At 30.6% G+C, this 23378-nt stretch overlaps 1 protein-coding gene across 1 annotated transcript in view; it reads left to right on the forward strand.

The window, feature by feature from the left end:
* The window catches only part of LOC130675746 (hemicentin-1), a 160906-nt gene that overhangs the window by 113956 nt on the left and 23572 nt on the right, over positions 1-23378 (forward strand). Inside the window, exons 8-9 of the mRNA XM_057481587.1 lie at positions 18589-18748; positions 21818-22120. Of these exons, the coding sequence (XP_057337570.1) occupies positions 18589-18748; positions 21818-22120 (463 nt within the window). The remainder of the gene's footprint in view (positions 1-18588; positions 18749-21817; positions 22121-23378) is intronic.

Here is a 23378-nt window from a genome sequence, read left to right on the forward strand (position 1 = left end):
TAATTTATAAACAGCCAAGTTTACTCTATCAATTACTTATTCTATTTTTCTATCATAGTTTATATATAAACTTTTATATATAGAATTATATAGTTATATAGTATTATATAGTTTATATATAGTACTAGTTATTTTTTAAAAATAATTATCAATTTAAATATCTTGCATGGATCATATACTAATACGCTAACAGTAGTATTATAATTTTAAATCTTTTATATCGTAAATATTTTACTGTATTATTAATTTGCTTCAGGATTTTGATTATTACATAAATAAAAATTATTGATTATATTTCCGTGAAACACACAGTTTTCGTACTTCACGTTAGGAGTCTTGCTTGAAAACGTTTCCGTAAGTGCAAACTCTGATTCCTCAAAATTTGTCGATTTAGTTTCCGATGTTACTTGTTCGACTTTATTTTTACTAGTCTTAGACTCAAATTTTCGTTTATTTGCTATTGAATTATTAAATGCTGATGTCGACTTTACACCACTGTTTTCATTATGCAATTGCTGAAGCTTAATTTTCTTTTCTGGAGGTAAATTTTCTTTTCCGTTCGAAAAAACCGAGATGGGCGATTTTTTCAAAAAGTGGCAAGGTCGATCTGTTTCAGGGTCAGAATTTGTTATTATTCTCTTATTATTGGCTGTAGTGAAGAAAGGTGGTGATGATACTGGGTTTTCTGATATCAACGAGTTATCAATTGCCACCAAAGTGTCATCATCAAAAACAAAATCTTCAAAACAATCTTCATTATCAGTTTCTGTTGATACAGGTTGATCGTTTTGAACTAAACTTTCAGAATTAGCTGGATTAGTCCTACTCGTAGATTGTTGCAGATTTCCATCTGACGGAGGAACAACTTGAGCTGCATGAGTAATCTTATCAAAGATTTTTTCTCTATTGCGCAAGGAGTTTTCGATATAACCTGTAAATATATAGATAAAAACATATCGCGTGCTTAAAGGTAAAAGGGCTTATAGCTAAGGGTTAATAGGGATTTGTGGTAAAAGGGCGTATAAAAAAATTTTTTTTTGCCATTCGGTTTGAAATTGTCTGAAACGTAAAAATCTGTGAAAAAAAAAAAGTTGGTATCCTAAAGGTGAAAGGGCGTATCTCAAGACATACGCCCTTTCACCTTTAAGAAAAGTACTACTTAAAGGTAAAAGGGCGCATAAAAAAAAATCGTATTTTTTATACCAAATGTTAAATAACGCGTTACTAGAACCAAAAGGGCGTATAAAAAAAAAATTTTTCGATCCAATCAATGTAAAAATGTAGGAAACATTAAAATCTATGGAAAAAACAAAAAAAAATTTTTTTTATTATACGCCCTTTTGGTTTTAAGAAAAAATTTTTTTAAAGTCATAAGGGCGTATCCTGTTTTTTCGGTTGTTATCAATTATAGGTCAGAGTAAGAGAAAAAATTGCAAGGGTAATAAAAATTATCACTCCATTACTTAATTTATCTGAACAAATATTTATTTAAGTAAAAAACCAAATTTCTTTATTTAATTTTGATCGAATCTTAAGTTTGTTATATTTTTTTTAATTCAACAATTGATGTAAAAAATATGTATAATTCGAGAATGAAAAAAATGCATTTAAAAAATTTTAAATTCTATGAGTGCAGTGAAAATTGATTTAACCAAATTAATAAAATGTACTTTTAGATTTTTTAATTTTTCAAAGGTGCATTTCTTCATTTTTCAATCAAGGTTTCATTTCTATTTTCTGTTTTTTTTTTTTTTTTTTTTTCATCGGTATTATCAAAGTCCAATTTTCAGCGATGATAATAGTTTATAAATTTTTTTCTTATTATCAAGTTATGTTCTAAAAAAAAAATAAAAAATCTTTTTTTTTATAATCTTAGGTACAGATGATCCTGACGATGGCGATGGCATAGGACCAATACCCTGATGAATTTATTTTTTCTTCATTTTTCATTCGTTTTTTCACTTGAATAAATATTTGTTCTTATAAATTAAATTGTGGAGTGATAATTTTGATTGGAGTGGCATTTTTTTGTCTTACTCTGACCTATAACTGATACTAAATCGAAAAAACAGGATACGCCCTTTTACCTTTAGATCACCAAAATTTCAAATTCTTAAAAGTAAAAGGGCGTATAATTAAAGACATACGCCCTTTTACCTTTCAATTTTTTTTTTTTCAATTTTAAGCGTAGAATGTGTCTACTACTCGATTGGCAATAAAAAAAAAAAGTATGCGCCCTTTTACCTTTGCAAAGGTAAAAGGGCGCATAAATTGTTATAAGCCCTTTTACCTTTAAGCACGCGATATTATTTAAACTATTCACAAATAATCAACAATTATAATTTTTTTTAATAAATAATAGAATCACCTTCTGCGATATTTGCTGATTTCCATCCTCCCAATTGTTTAAGCATTGTAATACTAGCACCAGAATTTGATATCAATGTCGCTGATGTCCTGCGTAAGCAGTGTCCTGTGTAGCGTTCTGGATTAGCCAATTTCAGGAACTCAGCGATAATTTTCGGAATTTGACCTATTTTATTCTTCCCTATCGGTTGTCGAGTGCATTTGCCTTTTAGAAATTGCATAAAAAATCTCTCCGAATCAAAATCTTTAGGTCTGAATGAAATATAAGTCTTTACTTGTTTATAAAAAAGTGGTCCGACTAAAAATTTACGAGGAAGACCATTTTTGGAATCGTTTATGGAAACAAGGTATTTTCCATTAATATCCTCGACATCAGAAACTCCAAGCTCTTTCAATTCCTCGCATCTCGTAGCTCCACAAATGCCAAAAATTAAGACAATCTTAAAATATAAAAATAAAGATGATAATAAGTTAATTAATTAAATAATCAATACAATTTAAACAAATATTTAAAAGTACATACTTTATGGGCTAAATGTGTGTAGTCTGGCGCATTATTTATGAAGCTGATTACCTGGTCCCACGTTAAAACAGCAGATTTTTTCGGCTTATGACCTTTTGCATTATTTTTAATAAGTCCTTTTAATTTGTAAAATTTACTGATGTCAATATTATCTCTTGCATTCATTGTTGATTTTAACATGGAATGGATACTCCACAATGTAGTTGGACATAGTCTTGAGGATAAACTTTTAAAATAGACAATCAAATTATTTTCCTCCGACCCAGATAACGAATTCTTATTTTCTTGTTTCCAGTCCTTATAATTATTATAAACCAACGAATATTTGTCAGCAGATTTTTTTGGTAGAGTGTCATTCTGCACAATTAATTGTGCTTCCGCATCAAAATTCTGAGTGACCTCTTCTTCATCGGTAGACTCGTCGGACGATTCATACATTTTTTTACTTTTATAATATCACAACACTTTATTGATCACAATAACTCTATGAGTAAAATTTAATAATTGAAATAAGCGTTAAATAAATGTAAATAAACTGTGAGGTTATGTCATTTGTAAGTAAACGTAAAAGTTGTGGATGCGCGCGTCGGGCTCTAGTGGTAGTATTTTGTAGAGGGGATATTTTTGCTCATGTATTGTGTGTCGGTGTACGCGGCTAAATTTTTACTCCCGCTATGCTAGATGGCGCGCGAACAGCTCGACCAAGGAATAAAAATTAGATTTTCTGCCCTGAAACCAGGGATCAAAACACGTACTTTCGACCGAGGTAGTAAGAAAAAATACTTTTATCAAGAACATTTACTTGAGACAAAAACATAAATTCTTGATAATTTTCAAGAATATATAATTTTGTCTCGAGAATTCGTAGAATTGAAGGAAATAATTTTTATTTAATTCAAGTAAAGCTATTCTTTCGTTTACTTAGAATATAATATCAAATTTATATAATAACAAAAGTAAATTTGATGCTCTTTTCTCAAGAAATTGATAATAATAATAAAATAAATATTTTGAACGGATTTCTTGAACCAAGAAATTCTTGTTTGGAAAATAGTATTTTTTTTTCTCAGTGTATAAATTGAACTTCTGAATTATGGATTTCATAAGATATTGTATATCATTAGTCTGATGTCGGTTATATTATATATCCCTAGCAGTTCCGAATTACCGTAATTTAACGCAGTTTACTGCTAATTTGCCGTAATTTACGGTACATTACCGTAAGTTACCTAGATTACCGTAATTTACGGCAATATGGCGTATTCTACCGTAATTTACGGTAAAATTGAGTATTTTGCGGTAATTCTGTTGAATACCGCAAATTACTGTATTTTACCGCAATTTACAACAAATTTACGGTAAAATACCGCACTTTTGCCGTAAAAATACCGCAGTTTTACCGTAGATTTAACGGTGAATTGCCGTAACTTTATCGTGAATTTGCCGTAAATAGGTATTTTACCGTAATTTGCCGTAAATTACGGTGGATTACGGTAATTTTTCCGAATAAGTAAATTACAGTAATTTAGGTAAACTATGGTTATTTACCGTAATTCGGATCTGCTAGGGATATATATGTATCGCTTCGCTCGGGCGCTAAGATCATAACTCTTTCTTTTATGACACAGCGCAACCTGTCGGCTCATTCTGAAACCAACCCATGCCATAATCTGTTACTTATCCGACTTATATCATAAATAATTATTCTAGTTAAAACTCCGGCCCTCTTTAGCGATAACACTTGCGAGTTGGAATGTCCTGCTTTCCTCTCTTAATGTGTAATAGACTACTTCCATATTATAAGATTCAAATAGATTACCATTGAAATTTGAAATTTCAGTGCCCGCTTGCCAGTCGAAATAAGCCGATATCAGACCAATGCGGTCTAAACAAAAAAATCTGTAACAGTTAATGTAGAGTATTTCACAATACTCGTGTCGTATTTTTTTCATCAATCCACCGAGGGGTAGAACAAAGTGAAAAAAACAAGTAAAAATATAGAAAGGATAATTTTTCAATTTTTCATAGCTAAAAATATATGATACCCCACTTTTATATAATTACCCTATTTAGGCTTGAGATTATATAATTTAAAAAATTATCAATTCTAACATATAAACAAAGTGTAGAAGTCAGTGCTCCACTGTTCTTGTTGTTCAGTATATTTATTCAACGAAAAAACTTTTCTCAATTTTTTAACGGCTAGATTACTTTTCCTTTAATGCATCACAATCCGCGTAAATATTTATTGCAGAGAGAATCGAAATAAACTTGAGTGTATACGTACTTTTCAACTTTCACGCCCACTCAACTTCTATTTCCTGAAAACTGTCCACCTTTTATTTTCCTTTGTTTCCTTTATATTATAAAATTTATATTTCGAAATAAAACTTGTAACATCGGAAATACATTTATCATTAGACGTTTTATAATTTAAAATCATATTATGTTAATACTTATGATCCAAAAGTATTGTATAATACCTTTTTTTTTTAGTTATTCAGAAAAATGTGGCGGGGTAAAACGGGTCGACTAAAATTTTTTATAAGTTAAGACTACACAAGACAAAATGCGTCTCTAGAATTTTTTTTTTAAATTATATATTGAAATAACATAGATGACAAAGAGTTATTTGAGCCACGCAAAATTAGTTACAAAAACCTTTCAAATAAAAAATCAATCGTAAAAATTCTTATTCAAGTAATTTAATTTAAATTTCCACAATTCATAATTGAAAATAAATTTCACATCAATTAGATTTGACCTTTTGGTACTATGATAATTATATACGGAGAGAAAAAATAGTTCTGATTCCTATGCTAGAATGATAACCATTACTATGTTACATAGTAACGAAGATTTTTGTGAAAATCCTGTGTGAATTTGCGGGAAAAAATCTTCAGAATTGTGACAAAAATATGAATGATAGCTCGTTCGATGCGGAATCAAATTTTGAGCAAGATGTGTTTTTTAATTTTATTATTCATCAAAATTTCAATTTTTTATTAACAAAAAACATAAATAAAACAAAGAATCTTAGATTGTTGTTAATAACTCAATAACTATAAGAGATATCGAAAATATAAAAAAAGATCTTTAAAGAGGAGGAAATTTCTGAAAAAATCTTGACTCCCGGAACTCTAGCTCCATAAACAATAACTTTGATTTAATGTTGAAAATCGGATTCCACACGGCTGCTGTCTTATTCTAACCTCAACGCGCCAATATGACAGCAGCCGCGCGGAATCCGACATTCAACATTAAATAAAAGTTATTGTTTATTCGCTCTGAGTGAAGCCATGGTAGGGGAAATTAAATCGACTGAAGCGTTCGCAGTGGTTACTTTCGGCGTTACGGGAGGCTATTCTTACTAAATTATAATTAAATAAATATTTATATATTTCATTGATATAACTACTCAATTATTTATTTTTCATTTTGATTTTTTCCTTAGTATCATTTATTGACTTTGATATGAATTTCAAACAACTTAACCTAAAAGTTTGCTACATTCTTTTTTATTTTTTATCATTATACTTACTTGCTGTTGATTCGTTCATCTAAAAAACAAAACTGCAATCACTATAAAACTGTCACATATTTTTTATAACTTTTTTTTGACTATTATTTATAATATTTATTTATTTTTATGTTTCTTGCTATTGACATACGTATAAAAACATACTCTGACAGCCTCTCGTAGTTCATATTTTGTCTGGCGCTGCAGTCACACTCATAGCGAATAGAGCTATAGTGGCCCCAACGAAAGCTTGGGATTTTTTTCCCGCCAGTTTCTTCCCCCACCACTATAATATTAGAATGGGCGCATGCGTCATTGAATGTGCGCATCTGCCAAACATTTGAAAAGTTGAGGGAAGAAACCATGGTGGAAAAAAAATTCCAAGCTTTCATCGGGACGACTATAGAGTTCCGGGAATCGATACTTTTTTCAGAAATTTCCTCCTCTTTATAGATCTTTCTTCAGATATTCGATATCTCTTGTAGTTGTTGAGTTATTGCCAAAAATCTAAGATTCTTTATTTTGTTTATGTTTTTTATTAATAAAAATTGAAATTTTGATAAATAAAAAAAATAACAAACACATCTTGCTCAAAATTTGATTCCGCATTGAATGAGCTATCACTCATAATTTTGCCACAATTCTAAAGATTTTTTCCAGCAAATTCACACAGGAGTTTTACGAAAAACCTTCGTTACTATGTAACATAATGGTTACTATTCCAGCATAGGAATCAGAACTATTTTTTTCTCTCCGTGTATGTTACAAATGTTATCAATATTTGTCGTATAATAAATCGTTAAATTGTTCAGCTCAAGCGTAAACGCATTGAGGGTAGTTTACTACTGCTAAGCCGTCTCAACGCGATTTACTCACCTTAAATAATTTTTATATCTCAAATAGCACATTGAATTTGTATCAAAAACTGCTATAAAAAGTAGAGATTTCGATTTATGTGACTAATGGACTTTCAGATCAATAAACGTTAAAATATGTTCTCTACTAAAAATATGATTGTTATGGTTCTTTTCTTTTCCGTAAGGCTTAATCTGACGCTGATTGGTCGTTCAATTGAAAGTGGGTATTTTGACATGTCTATTTTTCAGAAAGTATTATTTTCTATGTGTTTCAAAAAATGGACGGAGAGCTTTCTCAAATTATCAATAAAATATAAAACATACAATTAAAATTAATCTTTACAATAACGAGAGATATCCGAGTGAACTCATAAGCTTCTTATTCATTGACTATAAAAAATTAGTAGTGAATACGAATTTGATCTCAACTGGAATTCACTCCATCAATCAGGGATCTAGAGTTTTAAAAATAAATCACCCCGCATACGGAGCGAATAGAGTTCTTTGGGGGTAACGCGAATTTTATTTCAATCCGCATTTACTCTGGTCTATGGTTTTAACGCTGAAATAAATTTATATTTAATAGAAATGACGATTTTATGAGAATAATGATAATTTTAATGAATAACTGATCCAAGTATTAATAATGAAACATAATTTATTTTTCATGATACCAGCATCGAAAGTTGAAGTTTCAGTGTCTCTACAGCCAGTCGAAACAAGCCAATTTCAAGCCGGTGCTGCAAACAACTACTAGCGAATTTGTAATTTACAAATACCTGTACACGGCGGGCAGAAACGTGCATGTTTCTTCCCTTGGGAAGAAACACTACTGTGTCTGCCCGGTGTCAGTTATATTTAATATTCATTTGCAGCATTATTACTTTCATTTATTTACTTGTCACTTCAATTAACTCATTTCATTTTTTATCTGACAGTTTTAATTAACCAAATAAGATTTCTAAAAATGAGTGAAAATAATATTTTGTCTTATTCACTATCTACAGTAGGGCCACGTTATAAGACTACGCGTTATAAGACTCTTCCCCTCACTTTGTTGAAACTCGCTCGGAACGCTTCCCCCACCAACAACTCAATAAAAGTTTTGTGCTGAAACCTCGCTATAAGACTAAAGACAATTACGACTATAATCGAGATAAAATGTACATACATAAAGATTTTAGATTAAATAATTTATTTTCATAAAGAATACTTAAAATTTCGTGGTATCACATAATTAATTAACAGAAAAGAACGACAGAATTCTGTTTATTTATGATTATATATAAAATAGAATACACTGTATAATAGAGTAGAGTCGAACCGAATACATAAATAAAACGAAAAACGGCAATAGTCTTATAGCGAGGTTTGGGCGCAAACGCTGTTAAGCACAATAGTGGGGGTACCTCAATTCCGATAATTCTTTCCCCTACAGCCCCGAGCTAGTCTTATAACAACGTCCTACTGTAATAAGTAACTGTAGATCACAGATTTCTCATTCTCTAACAGTTCTCCGCATCATCGGCTTGAAATTGACTTATTTCTTACTGGCTGCTGACACTGAATCTTTATGTTCCGATGCAGGTAATCATGAATAATATATAGTTGTACTAGAGAAACAGCGTTTCGAACATTTTCGGTTTTTACCCCCACCATGTAAATTTTTTACCTAAAACATTGTGCTTGATGGTGGGGGTAAAAAACCAAAGCGCAATCTCGCTATTACAACTATAGTGTGTGACTCGGGATGAACCAAAATTCCAGACTAGGGTGAATTTGGCTGCCCGAGCCGAAGGCGGAGGCGGACATCACCCGCAGTCTGATATCGTCTCGTTTCATCCCTTGTCACACAATATACTATTATTTTCAATTTATAAAATGTTTTTGTAACTCTAGCAATCTAATCCGCCAATTTTTACTAAGATATTATTATCATTTTTTTTATAGTCAATACTTTTCAAAACTTTCCTTCCGAGTTAATTTTACTTCTCTTCGGAGTGGAATAAATAAAAAATCATTCTCTCTGTAAATTTCCTATAGTGTAATCATAAATTGACGATTTAACGTAAATTAAAAATTTTCCAATGAAATTTTAAACTATTAGACGAACTTCTGCTATAATAATTAATACAAAACAGAATAAATAATTTCATTGAAAAAACAAAGTTAATTAATTTTATTCAAACACTAATTTATTTTTACTATTTACTGTAGTAAATGAAAAGACAACACTTTGGAAAAACTAAATAATATTAAAATTCACATGAAACTATACTAAAGGTTTTATAAATCATGAATTAAACATTTAATTGCACGCAGCTTGAGGCTAGTACTTCATTCCTATAGTAATTATCCAGTTGGTTTAGTAAATATAATAAAAAAGTAATGACTTGTTGAAAAAGGTTCTTTAATTTATTTTTAACTGCGTTGAGATTACTTTTTATTTTTATTTTTCTCTTTCGTTTTCTGTCTCTCTGTGACTTTCTCAGATAAATTGATAATAAACAAAGTAAATCAAATATCTAGTGTACTTTTGTATATAAAAGTATCATCAGAAAAAAAATCGTACATGGAAGCTAAAACTGTGTAATGGGGCATGAGAAAACCAATGGGAATGTGCCTTCAACGAGCCGTGTCGTACGAGAAAAACGGTAATTTAACTTCTCGTTAAATTCTTTTGCCTGTTCATCGAATGTCCCTAAGGAGCAAGATTCAATTGCTCTCTAACGTTGAACAAAAAATTTCTGAACGAGTTACATGTCATCACAATTCTATTACTCGTTCAATTATTTATTTTTGAAGAAACAATTTTTAAAACTATTCAAACTTTTTTCAAAATTATTTTTTAAAAACTTTGCACATCTCGAACGCTAACTTTTGTACTCAATAAGATTTCATTTCTTCCTTTCCTATTTTTTTTTTTTTTTTATAGATAAATATGATTATATTTATTATTTTCTCCTTTCTCGGTACCTTAAAGTTGAGTCAAAACGCCCGAACTAGTGTTAAAGATTTTTTTGTAATACCAACCGCGAAAGTTAGATTTTTGAGCTATACTCTGTCTGGGTAAAGTATGTGATTCCCGACCAACTATAGTTTAGTCACTTTTCCTCGCACACGTTGGGATATAGTTATTTTCGATACATATGCGCAATGGTAGGGATTCTGACGGCTTGAAGTGACGTCACGAGTTTGAGGTTATGGGCGCATTCTTATCAATACCGGATATAGTACGAGGTCTTGATGAGAATGTATCCATAGCCTTAAACGCGTGCCTTCACTTCAAGTCTGTCAGGGTTCCTACCTTTGAGCATAAAGTATCGAACAAAATTTTTTGTCATATCAACGGCGGAAGTTGGATTTGAGAGAGAAACAGTCAAAAATGTTTAATTACTGTTTATTTAATTTAAAAGCACAAGAATTAGAAACTTTTTGAGTTAAATACAAAGCTTGTCGCACGAGATTAAATGGACGTATATGTTGAAGTCGTTTACAAGATTCGACTGTCGCTAAGATTTTTCTTCCGAATTTTACTCTACCTAGCGGACGTTTGTTGAATTAAAAGATAATTCGACTCATCTATAGCGTATTTTAGTAGTCGTGTAGGAATATAGAAACAGAAAGAGAGAGAGAAGTTACTTTTTGACACAAATTCGAGGTTAGTTAACTAAACTATAGATTGCCAGAAATCGTATAGTTTGCGCTCTCTGCATGTTGCTCGAAAATCCAACTTTCGCGGTTGATATGACAAAAAGCAACTTCTCACTCTCTGTGTCTCTGCATTCCCACACTTCCATTTACAAATGCTACAGTTCATAATAATTTCTTTTACTTTTACAATCACTCGCTAGGTGGCATGGAAATCGGATAGAGGTTAGCAATTGATTCTAATAAACATTCCGATCCGCATTTTATTAAGTCAAATTTTTAATAATGAAAATTTTAAGATATTTTTCTTTCAAATCTAACTTCCGCTGTTGATATTTCGAAAAATTTTGTTCGATACGTTATGATCAGAGGTAGGAATTCCGAAAAACTAAGAGTATCCTAACTCGTTTGAAATTGTGATACGAGCTGCGCTCGCCCGTATAACAACGTCCTCGGTCTGTTGAGAATGCGACCTAATATCAGTCTCGTGACGTCACTCCTAGCGTAACGGAACCCCTACCTTTGCACATGCGTACCGAAAATAACTATTTTTAAATTTGAATCAGTGACTTTCACCTGATGATTTATTGATTCTTTAAATCTGAAGACGTCAAGTTGAACAATTATTGATTCAATTATTCTTGGAAAATTGTAATAAAAAATTTGATTAATAAAATAGATAGAAAAGTAAAATAAGTCCTTTAAATTTTTCTGTGAATAAAAATTGTAAGGGGTAAAATGGGTACTCAAAATTTTTGCTCAAAACTACATAAAGATCCAATATGAGCCCTTTGGGGTAATTCGGGCTACTCAAAATTTCTTAGAAAATAATTTTTGAATCACATAGTTAAATTTTTTATTTATTTTTAGAGAGGCTCATTTTGCCCTCATTTCGCTTCCCCTTTTTTTTCTTATTACAATTTTTTGAGCCGCATTAAAGTTATCAGCCGCGAAAACAAAATTTTACAATAACGTATTAAAGTTATATTTTATTAATATATAAAAAAAGTTTTTTTAAAGAAAGTATTTGAGGTGTGCACTATTAGTATTACAAAATTACATTTTTTTTTTTTATTTTAAATTGGCACGTTAATTTTCCGCAACTGTAAAAATCATAGGAATCAGCAAACCAATTAAGGAAGAGCTGGTCTATTGTAGTAACGATAGAGATGACGTTCATGGCTTTATGCATGCCGGCAGCAATACCACTTCAGTATCGACTAGATGAGCATGAGACTTGCACACCTCCACCTGACAGTGCATATCAATCAACATCGAATCAATGGTGTTATATGCGTAATCAACGTCCTTTCTACAAACGAAGTATAATGAGGGATAAAAGAAAAGGACCTAGAAAAACAAAATGTAGAAAACTCGGATCTAGAATTAATGTCGTTGACAGGAAAAGAAATAAACGTAACAATAGAACTAAACGATTTTGATATTGTTTTACTGATTAAGAGTGTTTTTTAAATATAATTTTATTGGCTTAAAATCATTGTGAGTTGTAATAAAAATTATGATAATTCTATTTCGAATTTTAATCGAAATAAATAGTTATTTTATTTACTTATTGATAAAATATATCATGTTTTAAATTTTATAGTGACATTTACTTCTTATTCACTCTATTTTTTGCATTTAAAAAAAAAAGTATCTATATTTTTATCATAATTAACTTTTTAAGGTGGCCCATCTTTACACTATACGGAAAAAAATCCAGTAAAATTTACGTTGTTAACATCGTGATCGTGGATTATACTTTAATTACCGTCAATTTTCAAATGTCTTATTTTAAAATTTACTATGTGAGCTACTTCTTCCACTATTTGAGATCGTAATTTTAACAAAGGCTTTTTGAATTAATATATTTAATTCAATGGATGTATGAGCGTGACAACAATTTTCAATTTGAGGGCTCCAAATTTTTTTTAAGTAGATTTCATATCAAATAACTTACTGTCAAAATTTCAAGATAGGTAACCGGTCATATTCGAACAATAGTATATTACATACCTAGGCTAGTAAAATAAGAAAAGTTTCAGAGCACATGTAATTGTTGGCCGAGGCTGACAAACATGCGGTCTGAGACTTTCTTTTTTACTGGCCAAGGTGCGTATACTATTTTGAAAGTCGACATAAAATACATTGCTCTTATAGAAACGGCGAGTGGGTAACCCCCGCCATTTTGTGCCTCAAAACATCATGGCGGCCACAAAAAGCTCGCAGATTAGAGATCACTAGGTGATGGATGAGGGCATGTGTTTATAATGGCGTGTTTGAAATCTTGGTGATTATATTCCTAAGTGGAGGTAGCCCTTATGGGTTGGGGAAGAACTTGCTCCCCACCACTCCTATGCAAGCAGTTCACCAGAGCTGAAGTCTGGTACCATGGGGGCCCCATTTCCAAGCTCCATTTCGGTCAGAGTCTCTTTATTTCCTGGGATGGCAGGAATGGGGGGCCGAGTGAGGTAGGACTCGTGGTGGCTGTTGGTGAGACACCCACATGCAATGCATGCCTAATGGGTAAGTTAATGTGAGCTTATGCTCATATTTTGCTTTTATAATATATGGTAGTGTTGATTATAAAGATAGGGACCACACGCAACGCGAGTATGCCCAAAAGGGCGAGGTATCGGCTTCCGTGGAGGAGGTGGACTTAGGTCCCGTTACATTAATTAATTAATTGCTCTTATAGAAAAATGGGCGGATGTGATGATTGATTAACAAATATCAATATGTTAAATTCAAATTATTTTATTTTAGAAATATTTTCTCGCCATAACCTGACACTTGGTGACGTTTCACTGCTACCATGAGCGCCGCAACAGGCTAGCGGGAGTAATAGTAAATAGATATAAATATAACCTCATTTATACTTTATTTTTATACTGCTACAAAAATATTATTTTATCAGAATAAACAGAATTTCAATGAAAGAAAATCCAAAATCAGCATAGATAAAGAATTTTTTTCTTTAATATGTAGATTACTATTTACCTCTAATGGCTATTTTTTACAAAATAATCATTTTTTATTACGTCTTTGAGGTACAATCATTTTCTATGAAATATTTAAATGTCACCGACAGGAAACTAACCAAAAAAGCTATGTTGCCAATTGTAAACTGTACGTCACGTGGTTATTTTCGTCACTTCATCCCGTAACTATACAAGCCTATTCCCACTCATCAAAATTAACTTTTCCCTCACGCCCTCACTCATATTGGCAGGGAGCCTAGTATATAGTGGAGACAACTGAATCGATCGCAGCGCCCGCTGTGGGCACGATTTCGTTGAATCATGCTCTCGGTGAAAATGAAGTTTAAAAATAGTTCACAATAGTTATTATGTCGTTAATGTTAGCCTTCGCTCATCATTTGAGGTTAAAACAATATTTCATAATTTATTGATTCAAATCCGGTTTGGATAATGATTTTCATCATTGCCTAAAAATTATTTTTTAAAACAACATTATAAGTTAGTACTTTCTTAGTAACGATTCACAAGCAAATTATCATGAATTAAAATAAAATTATTTACTTCAATTTTGTTAAAAAACCAACACCCGTCCGAGCAATCACTATTTTATACTCTTATTTAAACTTTCTATTACATTGAATTCTGATATTTTACATATGAACCATCGTAATTTATCCAATAGAGTTTTTTAGGACTTTACGTTATTGGTAGGTAGTATTATTTCAAATAAAATTTACAATATTACATCGTAAAAATTGATATTTTAGAGGTATAGTTCACCATTACAATGATCAATAGTAAAAATTACGACGTTAGCATCATAAATTTAACTGGTATTTTTTTTCCGTGTATCTGTCCTATGATATTCTGTTTTTTATCACAGTAATAATTTTTTAATAAAAAAATGAAATAAAATAAAAGAAAGAGTGAATGAAAATTGAAACAAATCAACACTAAAGTGTATATTATATTTATGTGTGAATAAGTTTGTTTTTTAATCTGAGATTTTATGAGCATACCAATTGTAATAAGTCAAACATGAGTTTAACGATTGCACGAAAAATATTAAACTAGATAAATATCCGCGTCGAACGTTTAAATTTCTGCCCTGATTATCGGGAAGAAAGTCAAACATTTTACTTATGCGAAAACGAATAAAATAACATAACGCAAAAATTGAACTTTGAGGTGCAGATCTAGTGGAAAATAGTATTTTACACACCGCGGAGGAAGTACTTCTCGCACAGTTTCCTCCTTCGATGTGTAATATACTATCCACCATTTTATTTTCATCTAAAACACGACAACATTATTCCCGAGTCAAAATTAAAAAGGTGATTTGAGCCTTCAAATCCTAGACGAGGGTAAGGAAGTTCTAATCATCTTTTTAGAATATGAAGGTTCATAGATCAAAAAGGTGATTTGAACCTAAACGTGGTAACTTTGTTCACTTTTACCAAGTTTAGGTTCAAATCATCTTTTTAAAAAGGTAAAATAAGCCTCCAGAGCCTAAATCTATAGATCGAGAAAAACTCTCATCGGATCGCCTACAATTGGTAAAGAAACAGAAGAGGAATGGAGGCCACTAATTAAAAATGGCCGCCTTGATCGAAGAAAATTTGGAATTTAAAAATTCCAAAAATAATGTTTTACTAATAAATGTTTTGTCGTAAGATTAAAAACAATACAATCTAAGATATTAATAACAATAACTAAAGTTATACGAATAGGCGTTCGAATAGAATAGTACTAAGTCATTCGAAATTCGAATTGAATAATTAGAATCTTTGACTTAATAGTATATGATTAATTAATTATTTTATTTGAACAATAAATACGAATGATGTATTGGATAACGGAAACTGCCAAAGAAATTGAAAAAAACTGCTGAAAACTAATCTACTGCCACCGGGATTCGAAACCAAGACCTAACGAATATGAAGCATAATCACTGCCGCACTGCTACTCGAACGCTTACGATCAGATGAAAAAATATCTTTATCTAGTTAGAACGCAGCTATTATCCTAACAATAAGATCATGCTAAAGAATTGAGCTCATTCGAAGTTACATATTAAAAGTATGGTAGGCCTCGAAGGGTTAAAACATCGTTTCAAAAAAGTAATTTAGATTGACATGCGCCTCATGTAGGGCATGAATGACTTGAATAGCATTTTAAAATATATGGTAGGCCATAGAGGGTTAAAATACCATTTTGAAAAGGTGATTTACTTCTTCATACCCTACTTCTAGGATATCGAGGACTTAAATACCATATTACATTCAGCGGTAAATCCAATCAAAAGAACTGAAGCTTTTGAGGTTTAAACGACTTTTTTCATTTTGGCTCGGGTTCTTAATTGCAGATAGTTAAGGGTGACATTGTTTAAATTTTATTAAAATTAAATGAACACTTAGTTTAATATTTTTCTCAATGGTTTAATTATTTATTATATTTATATAAAATGTTATACACTGTAAAAAACTGGAAAAAGTTGCTATCTCGGTGTTTAATGTAACCCCGTAAACGGTGTTTAAATGTCGCTGGTAGCGGTATTAACATTTTTTCTGGTGTAAAGTGCTGTAAAAAACAAGTAGTTTTATTTTTGAAGTCAAGAGTGAATTGTCTCGGTTCCAAAACGCAGTGGGCCGAAAAATTTACAAATAATGTGAACTTTTCTTGCGGATTTTTTTTTTAAATTTTTTAAGCAAAATTTATATGAATTGACAAATTTGTGAGTTCATAATTAGTTCCAATCAAAAGATTTTTGGACTATTTTTGAACTAGTCTAAAAGTCAAAGAAGCTGACTTTCCTAATAAGTTCTAATAAAAGTCAAAAAATGCCCATAAGTATTTTCAGTCCACTTTGAGAAAGTCAGTTTTTTTTCACTTTTGGACCAGTTCAAAAATAGTCCAAAAAAAAAAAATGTTGGAAAATCCAAAAGTGCACACCTCAATCGCTCATTTTATTTTTAATCACTACTTTTATTGTATAATATTAATGTGTTTTTTTTATTATGAACTTTTATTCAACTTACAAATTATCAATTTGATTTTTTTATTTCTTATTTTCAGTTTAATATTTTTTTACTAACATTTTTTTTTAAATATCCCGCCTTTTGTCTCAGATGTCGCCTTTTTTTCAAACATATTAAACGCTAGTGCTGCCACCAGTAGTTGATAGAGAGAAAAATGAAAAAATAATAACAACAGTAAAAATAGCAGCTAAATTTTTCACGAATAATCAGTTTTACGTCGTTAATTACTTACAATTAAACTAAAAGGATTCAGATAGTAATTTTCATAAGGGTTCTTGTGATAAAAAATACAAAGACAATAAAAAAAAAGTAAGGCCGATTAACGGTATCCATCGAGAGTTATCGTGTTTACGAAGTTTCATACGTAACAATTGACAGCACAGGTTTCTTGAGTTAAACTAATTTATTTTAAACGAAGAAAATAATGAATCGACTTAAAATTGGGTTCAAATTGTTCCTGAATAAATTCTCTATATGCTAGAATACAATTTTACCTATCTTGGTGGAATAAAAATAGTGTAGAAAGATTTTTATGTGAGTAAAATAGTCGAATAAAAAAAACCGTCCATAAAGCACACCTGCGCTTTCGCGCTTGAGGTGTGCAATAGTGATTGGAATTAATTATGAACGCACAAAATTGTCAATTCATATAAATTTTGCTTAAAAAATTAAAAAAAAAAAAATCTGTAAAAAAAGTCTACATAATTTGTAAATTTTTCACACTTCTAATTATTTCAAAGTTTCAAAAATGTTCAACTCAAAGTTCAGAATTGTCTCAATTTTGTAAGTTCACTGTCGGGATCGTTTTTGGATCATTTTTCGAGCGAATTTTTTTTACACGGGCACCGTTTAACACCAATCGGATAGCACTAATAAGAAACACCGCTACAGTCGTGAGTCCATATCAACACCGCATCGGTGTTAAAATAAGTCCATTTTAACACCTTTTTTTTACAGTGTAATATTATTTTAATTTTTTTGTTATAAAAAATGATATTTATACTACATCTATGAAAGCTAATCATTAAATCACCGTGTTAATAAAATGAATAAAAGAAAAATAATAAAAAATGTCATTGTTATTATTACCATTACACATAATTATTCAAAATTATTTTCAATACTATTAGAGCATAATCCATTATTCAAAATTATTATACAATTGGAGATATTGTGTTACATCCAACTATTGGTTTTTAGTGAAAATAATTAGCTTGAGTGAGTATTCAACCGAAGGTGGTAAAATAAATTGATATATTATGCAAATATCTATGCAAACACAGAGTATAATTCTAATTCAACGATTAATTTGCTTAATTGTATTTTTTTTCTTCACAATCAACTAATCAATGTAAATAAGAACTTGACTGGATTTAAAGTTAAATACAAATAACTATTTGTGATGATCACATGATTATTAAATAAATCGATATATTTGGCCTTATTGATTTAATTTGATTATGTTCTATTAAATGTTTACTGTTATTAGTTGAACAAATTAAAACAATAAATTTCAAAATTAATAAAAATAACAATTGCATTCAAATAACGTTCGATATGTTATAACTTTTTGCGAAAATTTTTCTTAATGCTTTTTATAAAAAAATTATAAATCAAAGTTTACAGTTAACTTTTTTTTTGGTTATTTCAGGATACACGTTTAGAACATGATGTCGCAAGAGGAATCTTGATAGCTGCCAATACTTTAACGTTGAGGATCTTGACTCTTCAATACTCTGGAGAGTATTCGTGTTTTGCTAAAAATAATGTCGGAGAGTCAAGAAGTTTGCCGATATTTATTTACATGAAATGTAAGTAATTTTATTTTAAAATATACAGAGAAAGTTTCTTTATTTTAAACTAGAGGCTAAATTGTATAAAGCGCACACGTAAAAATGGTGTAGTTGAATTTACCACAATCGGGGATACATTAGGGTGGTCGTTAAAAACTAAATTTTCTCAGGCGCCCCATCAAAAGCTTCTTTTTAGTGAAAAAATACGTGGGGAATTTGGTTTTTTCTTTTTAAGTAAAAAGAACACGTGCCAGGACGATCAAAGTTCATTTTTCGATACAATCGCGGTTTTTTTTTAATATCTCATGAAATATGCAGATTAAAGGAAAAAATCATAGGAACAATTTTGTAGGAAATTAAATTCTTGACAAAAAAGGTCATGTTCATTTTTTTTATAAAATGTGTATTTATGAAGATATTTTAAAAAAGCTTTTTTAGATCTTAGCAATTGAGAATTTTAAGGATAACGAATGTCAAAAATATCGTTTTTTCTTAAATATAGACAACTTCGTAACTCGTAACATATCAATCATTAATGCTTGTTGTAGTTTCTATATACTTAGAAAAATGTTATTTTCAAAATTTGTAATTCTTAAAACGCTCAATTGATAAGATATAAAAAAATTTTTTTCAAAATATCTTCATAAATACCCATTTTATAAAAAAAAATGAATATGACCTTTTTTGTCAAAAATTTAATTTCCTACAAAATTGTTCCTGTCATTTTTTCCTTTAATCTGCATATTTCATGAGATATTTAAAAAAAACCGCGATTGTATCGAGAAATGAACTTTGATCGTCCTGCGGCACGTGTTCTTTTTACTTAAAAAGAAGAAACCAAATTCCCCATGTATTTTTTCACTAAAAAGGAGTTTTTTATGGGGCGTCTGAGAAAATTTTATTTTTAACGACCACCTTAGGATACATACACTACACTGACTAGTAATATATAGGATGACTACACATTTAGTAATGACTACTAGCCTATTGTGGTACACAAACTGTAGTAACACCTACTACTGTCGTTGGTTAAAACAATTCTTTGGTAAATGACAGCTGTGATTCTTGCTAGCCCACATCATAGTTCTTAATTTTTTATTTGTAATTTATTTATTAAATATATATTAATTGATATTTATTATTTTTCATGGTTTTTGAAAAGTCATAAAAATTTTGGAATATATATCATATTGTTCGCACAAAGAGTTTTTGAATGTATTAAAATGGATTTGTAAATAATTAATTCGAAATGTCACACACACAAAATTTTTGAAGTAGATTTTTTTTTTCTATAGGTCATGATATTTATTTTTCATTTGGAATTATCTTTATGACAAATTAATTCTTGTATTACTAACATAGTTTCATTAAATATTCAATTTTTATTGATATAAAATACGAGCACCTAATTTTAAAAGTTATAATTCACACATTTGAACATGTAGTAATTATTACTACAATTGTGAAGCTACACGATAAGAAATATTTTGCGGATATCACTATGCCAGTATGGGCGTGAACGCCATACTGTATGGTATCAAAGATTCTTATAGGTTGTAAAATTGTATGCATAGATGATTTGACCATTGCGGGAATAGTAACATTGGCAATAGTTGGCGCGGACGCCGCAATGTCAGTATGGCCGTCAGGCCCATACTGCATTGCCGTATCCACAATGCTTCTGGCAGATAAACCTAGTCTAACGACATCTATATAGTTTTGGCGGTAATACGATAGTATATATTGATTGACACGCTAAAAATTATGGCGGGAAAAACTAGTAGCATTGTGCCCTCGGCATTGTAGTATGGGTTTCAGGGCCATGCTGTTTCGCCGTGCCTGCTATGCATACGTGTGAGCAATACAATAGCTCCAGTGCTATACAGTATATTAAATAACGCCATAGTTCTGGGACTCGTTACAATACTGTCTTGGAATATTTCACATACTATTTTAGTATCTGTCTTGACACCATACCAGCATGGTGTTGAACGCCATGCATTTCTTACCATGTAGTGCAACCACACAGTGGGGTACAAAAGGTGAAAGTGGTGCTGTTGTTTTCGTTTGTCAGTCATTTTACTCTACATTAGAGTAAATTGTACAAATTATCTGATATTCTGCCCTCCAAAAAAAGTAATAACAACCAATTCTTATAAAATTGTGTGGTTAAAAAAACCACTGGATGAGTTTTCCATACTACATTGAGTAGTTACTGAGTCCACAAATTTTTACCCCAGTCGAATAGTAAATAGAACTACTACAGTAGAGATTAATCTTATACGGTGTCATTTATGCTACTCAATTTATCGATACGACGACCGAAAAGTGTAGTTTAATTATTACTAGTTTAGTGTGGTAAATGTAACCCCAGCATTTTTTTACGTGTAGCTATAAATCAAATTAAACATGATTTAGTATTTAAAAATAATTGCGCACTCCGAACGCGAAGCTCAAAAATTTTCTACCGATCCTAAGACATTATTTTCAAAAAATAGTATGAAAAAATTTTGAAAATAATAATAATTCTTTTTTTTTATTATAGATGAAAAAATTAATTGTTATAAATTTGATAATAAAAATTCAAACGCCAAAAGTTTTTGCTAACTTTACTATCTTATTTAAGCATACAAGAAAACTTACATTGTAACTCTGTGACTTCATTTCTGTTTCAATCGATCCCGTTTTTCATTCTGAATACAATAAAATTTTATTTTCCTTTTAACATGAATCGCTAATTATTTTTTATTAGAAGTATTACATATTACATCAGAAATAAGTATACACAGAAAAAAAGGATTTCTTGGTGCAAAAAATTTTTTCTTGTTCTAAGAAAATTTTTACTTGAACCAAGAAATTTTTTGTATTATAAAGTAAAAACAAAACTTTTCTTGGGGTAAGATAAAATTTTTTTGGAACAAGAAAAAAATTTTTTAGGCGAGAAAAAAATTCTTGAGCCAAGAAAAATTTTTGTCTTCAATTCATAATACAAAATATTTCTTGCGCCAAGGAATTTTTTTTTTCTGTGTATTGTTGTCAAAAAATGAATACTTAATTCTATTTATTTATTTATTTTTTCATAATCAGATGCTCCGAGATGTAAAGTTGGTTTTGAATATAATAATGTTGTTGCACTACTTGACGAAACTGTTAAATTACGTTGTGAAGTTGAAGCATCTCCAATTGATGGAGTAAGATTTTCTTGGACTTTTAATGGAACAAAGGGAGATGTATTGCCCATTCAAAATTCTCGGCCGAGAAATCATGAACGTACAAGTACTTTGGAGTATACACCCTTAATTGATAGTGATTATGGTACTCTCGGCTGCTGGGCAAGTAATAGCGTTGGGAGACAAAGAACACCTTGTATTTTCAACATCGTACCTGCCAGTAAGTTTTAATAACTACCTATTTATAACTCGAAATAATAAGCTGATTTATTATTTATTCAACAAGTACTTCCCTTATTCATATCTTATGACGATCTAAAATAATTACATATTTCCTTCATAGAATACATTTTTTTTTATTTTTTCTCGGTTAAAATTTTTTTTTTTAAATTAATTACCTGCATTAAAAGTTTAATACACTTTAAAGAAAGTTGGAAGAGCGTATGATACTATTACTCGGTATTACACAACTAATGCTTGAAATTACGTAGCATAACACTGGGACTTTGTAACTTTATAACAATATAGTAAATTTAATTTAATAGAATTTAAAAAAGTTCAACGTTAAAATTTATTTTTAATTATGTACAGAATCTGAAAATATTCATTTTTATTCACGGTTATAAAAAAAAATGTTGGAAAATCCAAAATTGCTCACCTCAATCGCTCATTTTATTTTTAATCATCACTTTTATTTTATTTTTTTAACTTCCCGCTAAGAAAATTTCAAATTTTCAAAAAAGGGAAGTTATTGGTTTCGGTCCGATTTTCGAAAATCGAGTTTTCATCAGATGTCGACGTTTTGAGGTCCTAGGAAACTATTCTGACTATTCCCGGGTGGACGTCCGTGTGTATGTGTGTGTGTGTGTGTGTGTGTGTGTGTGTGTGTGTGTGTGAACTTTTTTTTGTCCGACGATATCTTTGGAACGGATGAACCGATTTGAACGTACTTGGTGGCGATCGAAAGAGCTCACCAAAACTTAGTCTTGATTAGATTTTGGGGTAAATCGGTCATGTAGTTTACAAGTTATACAAAGAATAAGAATTAAAAAATTTTTTTCATTTTAGTTTTTTATTGATTTCTCAGAAACGACTTATACGATCAACTTCAAAATCAAATCAGCTCTAGAACTCAATAAAACACGTCGATTGCCGCCTCAATCATCAAAATCAGATAATTCGTTCGAGAGTTATCGCGGGAGAAAGAAATGGTAAAAAACAGTTTTTTGCGAATATCTTCGAAACAACTGAACCAAACAATTTCAAAATTTTATCAGCTCTAGAACTTAATAAAATACGCCGATTGCCGCCGCAACCATCAAAATCGGTCAATTCATTCCTGAGATATCGTGGGAGAAAGAAATGCTAAAATCGGTTTTTTTTTTTAAAACAATGGCACACTAAAGTATTTTCGAGCTCGAAGAGCTCGAAAATGTATCCACAACAATGTTTTCGAGCTCGAGGAGCTCGAAAACAGC

This window comes from Microplitis mediator, chromosome 10 (genome assembly GCF_029852145.1).
Source record: "Microplitis mediator isolate UGA2020A chromosome 10, iyMicMedi2.1, whole genome shotgun sequence".
Taxonomy (NCBI): domain Eukaryota; kingdom Metazoa; phylum Arthropoda; class Insecta; order Hymenoptera; family Braconidae; genus Microplitis; species Microplitis mediator.